Genomic DNA, 8422 nt, shown 5'->3' with positions numbered 1-8422 from the left:
CCAAAGCCCAAGCAAAAACCCTAAACAAAGACAAATATCATCCCAAGAGGCTTAAACAAATCGCCCGAGTCCTAACAAACTTGAATTTATCGTCCAGAAGTAAATCTTAATTTGTATAATTATTAACCATTTGTCTCTTTAGCTAAACAAAATTATTGGTGTCTTTTTTCGAAAGAATAAATGGTGTATTTTATATAATAATATTGTATCAAACTTGTTATATAATGGGCCATCATTAATAATTAGGTATCAACTTTGCCGTCAAAATGAACCGATATGTGATCTCTCACTTATAAGTGAAGAAAAATATCATTAGACCGTTGTGCAAATTGTTTGTTAGAAAACGTCTAAGTTAAATAGTAAGTGAAGGAACAAGATCTAGGTCCTTGTCGATATAAGTTTTTATTTTTTAAGATTTATTTCCTAATATACTTGTATTCTAGGTCATCGTTTGTATTTATTTTCCAGTATTTTTTATTTATTTCTTTACGAAGAAGAATAAAATACGTGTGATTATTTATCATAATACATAAGTGGAAAGTCTCGAGTTCAACTCCCATGGGAGCTAATTATAAGCGAATACAAATAGAAATTATCTCTAATTAATTAGAAAAACACGTCACATAGTTAATAAGAAGCCCCACAGGTTAGAGACAATCTGGGGTCCGGCCCATCAGCTCTACGACCACCCCAAAAAATCCCACCCTTATAAATGTCCATCCTCAAGGGACTTGGTACTTGGAGCCCAACACTTACAAATGTCCATCCTCTCACATACAAAGATGTACGAAAACGAGGTACACAATGACACTGAATTTCACTAGAATAAATCTAAAACACTTACTAACTTGAGCATCGGAATGTCGTCTTTTACAAGTACACACCCCCCTCTTTCCTCATTGGTGGTAATCAAGAAACATATGTGAGAAACAAATCAACGGATGTGGTACAAGTAACATACCCATGACAAACTATCAATTTGTTCGATTCACATAAATGACTTAACGAGCTCCAAATCAAATGATATTTTTCTACATATGAACCCATTATACGGTCCCATATCAATCGGCAGAAGATTAGACAAGAAGCGAAATAATATGACAAGGCATTTTCTCTGCATTTTATTCACGTAGTCAAAGGTTACAAGGACCCATTGCTACAAAATAAAAGAATAAGGAACCTATAAAAAAGGAAGCAGCGAACCAACTAAACAAGTTGAAGAATAAACCAACTAGTTTCTGAATTAACAATGGTAAGGTAAGAAAATACAAATAAATTTACATGGAAATTCACCACTAACCCAATCTCTACTAGTTTGCAGGAAGGAAGGTTCTCCTGCCAAAGATGGTAAAAAATACCCCGGCCCGAGAACCTCAAGAATCACCAACAATGCAGATTGCCCCAATTTCAGGGCCTGCACAAAGAATATAAATCTTTATCCTAGGTTAATTTTCCGTCTTCCATCTTCTTTAGCTTTACCCGTGTTGTTAGAACCCCGTTAGAGAAATTCAAGTTAGCGAGGTCAGGTTCTATGATGCCGCTGCTGCTGCTGCTCTCTACAGGGTCGGCCAACCCGATTGTTGGCACTTCCTAGTGTGCTCTCCGACCCTAGGAACGACGGGCCTTTGACTTTAATACGCTTTGCTCCAACCTCCATTGGGGGTGGTTGCCTCCGGCTCCTTCCCAATTCATCCTGGTATCTATCCTTTCTGTGGTGTTCTCGCTGTTTTCTAGCTGAATCTTCGGTGGCCACCTTCTTAAACTTGATGGAGATGGGAACATTACCTCCTCTAGGAGCGCTACTTCCTGTGGACAACCTGCCCTCCAAAGCAGCACTATCTGGAAATCCTCTGTAATTAGTAGTTGAAACAAACTTAGTATTTGATTCACCAGGGCTGTAATAATCTAACGGCGCCGATGATCTCCCGCATCTTCTTTCAGGTTGCATTTTCTTCAATCGTTTAAACCCCTGTTTTTTTGCAAATACAGCTCAGACGTCAGCAAAATATATACAAACAGAATAAAACAAATTAAACAAATCCTCATCAGAAACCATGCATAGGTCGATTTCCCCTCTGTTGGGTCGATTACAGGTATTTGATGAATAACATTGTAAGTTCTCCATTTGATAAGTCCAGCATTTTATTTTAAGCATTGCACTGATAATTAATGGAAAATCAAAAGAAATTTAAAAATATATGCTATTGATAAAATCTTCGATTTCTAAATTAAGTGACGGACTAATGATCTACCCATCTATGAAAACCAATCATTATAACTAATCACATGCACCGGAAACTGAAGTACAGGGCTACGTGAGGAATACCTTGTTTTCAGAATGATTTGATGCCGAGACATCATTTACACTCGTTTTGTCCACCACCTTCAATGATGAACGACGCTTAACCCTAAAGATCTCTGAATCAGAATCATCACTGCCTTGATCCACAACACGTCTAACCTCCGATCCATTAGAATTCCCTGGGCGTGCACTAGAACATTCATCATATGATGGAGAGGACAGAGAAGAATCGTAAACACTGCGAACCAATTCTTCAGAATGCCTTTTAGAATTTAGAGTTTCTTTAGCATTTTCCTGTACCTGCCAGGAAACATATGAATGCAACAATCCACTTTAGTTAATCCGAAAATTGCACTTCAGTTCATTGAATGTTTAAAAAGAAAAATCGTCCTACACCTACTGCAGATGAGCTCTAGATAAAGCATTAAAATACAAAAGGCATAAAAAAGGAGCTATATCTCACATTATTGGGTGCAGATGAGCTCTCATGAGGCTCTAGAAGAGAACAAAGAGTTGATGCAGCACATGAAAGGGAACCGTCTGACACTGCAGGACTTGAATATTTTGCATCAGATCTCAACATGGGCTGGCCATGAGAACCCATTTGGGCCGTTTCTGCCTCATGTGACTGATACTGAGTTGTGCCAGCGAGTTCAGTGTCCAACTCAAATTTTATCTCACAATAACGAGAGTATCCTTTCTCTTCAGCGCTCTGAGACAAATTTAATGGATATGAATACAAGTCATCGCCTAGCCCTTCTATCGCCAACAACACACCATCGTCCTTTTCAAATTTTCTGGCTGCAGCTTCCAATTCTGTTATTTCCTCCCTTAAAAAGAGAGTAGGATTGGTCCCACATGAGAAGTCAAGAGACCTTACATCTGTGCATTGGGAAACAAGATCGTAATAAGCAACTACTAGAGATTTTAAGTCAATAGATCTGTTTTTCTATCTGTTTATATTTTAAACTAGGTGCGGGACAATCAAGGACAATCACTATCATAACAAGTCTGAGGTGAGTAGTTCAAAATTTCATATAAAATATTCACATAATAGGAGACATACCATGGCGAAGGCAGACGGGATGCATGTAACAATTGCAATTAATGAAAGCTATGTAGCAATCACGCTTGCATAGGCTGCATAGAATGGTTCCATAGGAGTTTGGCAAAACACTGGTGCATGCCCCTGACTTCATTAAAGACCAACGAGCACGATGCTGAAAGCGCATCAATCTCACAAAAGACATCTTAATGCTATCATGGGACACCAAATCAGCAGATGAATAATATGAATCTTCAAGTTCTAAACTAGTGTGTAGAAGCATCGCTTCTTTACACAGAAGTTCTTCATGAGGAAGCAGAGGCATCCTGTTAAGCAGTGCATAACGCCGGCTAGCAATAGCACCTAAAGGGAACCAATCACCAATTGCAAAGTTGACCGCCTCGCCACAGTTGAAACCTATATTTACATTAAAAAAGGGCATTAAAATTAATAGTCAAAGAAGCAAGCAAAATAAGATGGACAAAGAGGGCAAATAAAATGAAGGGAGAAAGTGAAGTAGAAACCCTACCATGACTGAATCCAGCATGGTATGCTCTAGGGAAAGTAATAACAAACTCTCCTGGCTTTTGCACAGCCTTGTATACAGGGACATCATGTTCCAACAAAATATTTGGAGGAAACAATGTTGTTTTCCCCAACAAGACATCAAATGCCCCATCTTCTCCATCAGTTGATATGATATCATGCGTGTACACATGTTCCTTAACAACCTTTTCAAATTGCAGAGCAGCTTCACCTGGTATGCCATACCAGGTTTTGGATGCGCCACAATGATGATAATTAATACTGCCATGTGAAATAAATAAAAAATAAGAACACAATTGATAACAATTCTTAGAAATAAGAAATGGAAGACACTGTTGCCTTCACTGGGAATAAATAGTGACATGTATAGTGACTAATACCTGTACAAATAATGATCCTCCACATGCCAAGCAAACATACTAAATAGCATTCCAATGTATAGCATGGGATCCGTTACACCCTGTTATAAAGCAACATAAGTAACAGAGGGATACAGCCTATAAATAATGCAAAAGGGTGAACTGAACTAGTTTCCTTACCGGAATTGCAGTTTCTAGAAGACGCAAAATGGACTTGGGCAACCTTGAAAGATTCTGAAATTAGAGAAAGAGGGTATCAGTTGATGTGCATACCACCACATATAGTGAACCAAATTAGAATATTACTCTTAAGAATTTATGCAAACTAAGGGTTACATATCAAAGGTCATATAAAGGTTTAACAGGAAAACAGAGGTCAGAAAAAGAGAATTACATGAGAAAAGCACAAGTCATGTAATTCAAGATAACCTATCTATTTGAACAAGGTGAAACCCTCTTTCTCATAAAATACCATCCCTAATGGCCACTTTGCAACAGTACTCTTAGTATCCGCTCTTTTAAATTTTCCGCTACATCCTTATTCTTTCTTGGTTTTGCACTGTTAGGGTTGGTTTTGGCCTTATTACATGTACAACACTAACATGTTCTTTTGTGTGTCCTGTAAGGTGCCAGTTTTAGAACTGAACAATGAATGCCTACATAAATATATCAATCACCTACTAAATAGTTAAACAGACAGAAAGATTGGCAGAATCAACACCTTTAAATTCCATTTGCTATTTCCAAGAGGATCACTGTGAGAAGATGAAAAGGCACTACCCTCTACATCACAAGCATACTCAACAGTTTCTGTCTTTCCACAAGAAATTTCTTGCCAAAATTCTTTTTCCAAGAACGAGGCAGGAAGAGAACCGGTACTACAATATCTACGAGCAAAAACCTTGTTCGCCATTTTCTCGAAATCACGGAATGTATAATTTCTGTAAAATTAAACTCACTCAAAAAACCGAAGATATAATCAAGTAATACTTTATATTTATAATTAGTAGAATCTCTCACCTTCCGCTCATGAAAAAGGTGACCTTGTCATCATTGTCCCACTCTGCAAGACGTAGAGGTTGTACTCTAGTTGTGAACTTGAATCCTGCTTTCTCTCTCATCAATACAACCCCAGCTGGAGTAGAAGCACTCAAAGGAGAGACAATCTTGCATATACCTGAATATACCGTTGCAGGTTAGAATGGGAAAAGTTGGTCATTATGCCACCCCAAATTTATTGGATGGCTATGAGGGGACTCCATTATTGTACTCATGTGGAAAAAAATTTAATCCAAGGTATTTCTCCAGAAAATACTATCTTACAAGAAACAGGGAAGAGAATCATAACATTATTCAATATCATATATCAATGACAAAGATAACTATATATACTCAATGTGTATGTGCGTGCTTCAAGAGCATTTATGATATCACGTATCTTTTTAATATCAATGTATGTCAAGAAAGGAGGTTCTAATTCAAATGAAGTAAAAAAAAACAGAGCAATTAAATTGGAAAATAAAATATTTGTATAAACGGAAAAACAATGGTTATTGTGGAAACTTCAACATAAAAAGAAAAATTTGAAAGGGGGCAAAGAAACCAAAACTCCAAACTGAACCTACAACCAAGTGATAATGTTTTTAGATGTATTGCCAAGATGGAGACATAATAGCTCTCCTAACCCAACCCACAACAAACTCGACAAAATTTCTTAATCTCCTTACCATATTTTGAAGCTTCTGGAGCTATCTTCTGTAAATAAACCAAAGGATCCTCAAACTCCTCCATTGCTGGATAGTATACAGGACACTCGGGAATTTTCTCAATCCACTCTAGATCACTTGTTTCAAACTTATCCACCCTACGCTTCGAAAAAACGTCTTTTCCATGTATAGCACCACCGGACAGAGAAACTGAGTCGGCACCTCCCTGTAATCTAACACCAAACGATACAGAAGGTTTTAAAGCATCACCTCCACTTCGAGCCATTGTATTAGTATGATTTACAGGCTCAGTAGCAGTTTCCGGTCTCATTCGCTGAAGCCTTCTACGCTTCAGAATTTCTAATCCATTTTTGGCCTCTTTGGACAAACAAACCCTTCCTTCCACCTGTAAACCAAAGAGCCAGGTCATGTACTTGAATAATAAAATAAAAAGGGAAATGCAAAATGAAACTCAGTTCACGCATGCATCATTTGTACGAAATTTGTCAAACAGACTCGATATCTGAGTAGATCGAATACTACCAAATCAGCAAGAATGAAACATAAGTGCATCCCAAACGCCATGGTTACCTCTCATACACGTACTTCATTTAACACTACTCTTTCCTATAAGTCAATAACTAAAACATGTTGAACAAACTCAGAGCCATAGCCAAATGAAAGTTCAACACACATCGGCAAGATGACGTGGCTATATCTGTAATGTTTCTTTTGAAACACAATGAAACAAGAAGCAAGGACATTCTACTGCGTTAGTAAGAGTTGCACGATATTGAACAACCCCAAACAAACATGATACGAATCATCAAACCAACTAATACCGATATCACGGCCAAAGAAAAACAAAACTTAAAATCCCTATATGCCACTGAACACCAGCATCAATTCATTCCACCAATTAAAAATTACAGGCAAAAATGGTACAGAACAGGGGAAAATGAAAGAGTTATGCACGCATACACGAGTATATACGTGATCATCTTGCATTCAAATAAAACAATACAACATACCACTTTATGTAATATGATATCGACAGCGATTTATAAGAGATTCATGTACAAAAATTTCAAATGAAAAAAAAAAAAATTAACCAACAAACAGAAAAATAAAACTCCTAAATTTCTACAAACCCGCCAAAAATCAAATTCATCAGTTATTCAGTCGTAACATGCAGTCAAATTAATGAACATCATCATCCAAACCCCTCGAAAAGTAAACAAAAAATCTAAAATAATTATATAAATACATACATATATATATATATATATAAATACTCTCGAAATAGCAACTTTTACATAACGCATAATTACCAGCAAAACTAAAATTTATAAAATTCTAAATAAAAACAATGGAAATTTACTCAAAAAAATGAACACCTAAATACATTCCAGCCATTCATTCGATCACGAATTCTATAAATGCAGAACATAAATTTAAAAACGACTTTTTCAGAAGCAGAAACGGTTCCAGAAAAAAGAGAGCAATGTACGAGATCTGAAACCACAAATTAAACAAGCAAAACGCACCATCTCATTCCGTCGTCGCTTTTTGTACGCCTCCGTCTTTGTTCACAGCAACACACAAAGGATAAAACAGCACAACCGCAGAAACCGAATCCGAATCAAAGAACCGAAACCCTAGATCACGATCCCAGCCACGGCAGACCAAAAGCAAGCCTACAACGACAACCAGGCCATCCACATTCCCGCCAAACGTCCAAAACGGCACCGTCTGTTGCCGGAATCAGAGATCCGAAGCCTTCGAACCACCGAGTCAACGAAATTAATACAAAAAAGGATGAAGGACGTCAAGGAAAGAGAACAAGACAGCGGTTTTCCGACGGAGGAAGGATGCTATTCGCCGGAACAAAGCGGTTTTCCGGCGGGGAATGAAATTTCCCGGCCAAGGGAGGGAGAGAGGAATAGTGAAAGAGAAGAGAGGAGAGATAATGGGATGGACAAAAGAAACCGAAAAAGGGCCTCGGGAAGGATAATTTATAGTTTTATAGCCGTAATAATACTAACGCTTTAATTGCCTTAGATATTGAATTTAATTTTACGGAGTCTCTCCCGTTCCCACTAGGAAATTCAATTGGTTTAGGAAAATAGAAAAAAAAAGAAGATTTTTAAAATATCTTAATCAGAGTTCAAGTATGTTTAGGATTTTTCTTCCTTTTTCTAAATTAGACGAATGTTTATAAAAGTTGGACTCTTTATGAAAGTTTAACATAAATTTTTATGTTAATATTATAAAATATTATGTAAAAAAGTACTAGGTGGTTGAAAATCTATAAAGAATCTCACTTTTGAGAGAATTTCATTAGCTTTCATCTCTAACTTGTTACAGTAATAGTTTTGTTGGTAACTCCGTTAAATTTTATAACGATTTCACACAAAAAGATTATTGTCTCGCATTATGACAAATTTATAAATTGATTACTTAT

General features: G+C 37.0%; 1 protein-coding gene across 1 annotated transcript; it reads right to left on the bottom strand.

Annotated features, from left to right (window-relative positions):
- Nucleotides 1-1093: 1093 nt before the first annotated feature.
- Nucleotides 1094-7976, bottom strand: LOC137709722 (lysine-specific demethylase JMJ13-like). Its single transcript, XM_068448702.1, has 11 exons — nucleotides 7506-7976; nucleotides 5980-6364; nucleotides 5273-5429; nucleotides 4974-5193; nucleotides 4433-4486; nucleotides 4274-4353; nucleotides 3877-4154; nucleotides 3369-3764; nucleotides 2766-3184; nucleotides 2327-2602; nucleotides 1094-1969 (listed from the first exon to the last, which is right to left on the bottom strand). Exons 1-11 carry the CDS (start codon nucleotides 7506-7508, stop codon nucleotides 1523-1525), a joined length of 2715 nt encoding a protein of 904 aa, XP_068304803.1. The 5' UTR covers nucleotides 7509-7976; the 3' UTR covers nucleotides 1094-1522.
- Between the last annotated feature and the right edge of the window lie 446 nt (nucleotides 7977-8422).

Source organism: Pyrus communis, chromosome 12, assembly GCF_963583255.1.
Source record: "Pyrus communis chromosome 12, drPyrComm1.1, whole genome shotgun sequence".
Classification (NCBI taxonomy): domain Eukaryota; kingdom Viridiplantae; phylum Streptophyta; class Magnoliopsida; order Rosales; family Rosaceae; genus Pyrus; species Pyrus communis.
Note: the sequence above shows the minus strand (reverse complement) of the source record. Positions and strands in the feature narration are given on the sequence as shown.

What these genes read in the sequence shown, in the direction of transcription:
- LOC137709722 (XM_068448702.1), bottom strand. An exon ending in ACCTTTTTCATGAGCGGAAG is followed by an intron (nt 5,194 to 5,272) that starts GTGAGAGATTCT and finishes TTAATTTTACAG; the next exon opens with AAATTATACATTCCGTGATT. An exon ending in TTCTAGAAACTGCAATTCCG is followed by an intron (nt 4,354 to 4,432) that starts GTAAGGAAACTA and finishes GCTTTATAACAG; the next exon opens with GGTGTAACGGATCCCATGCT.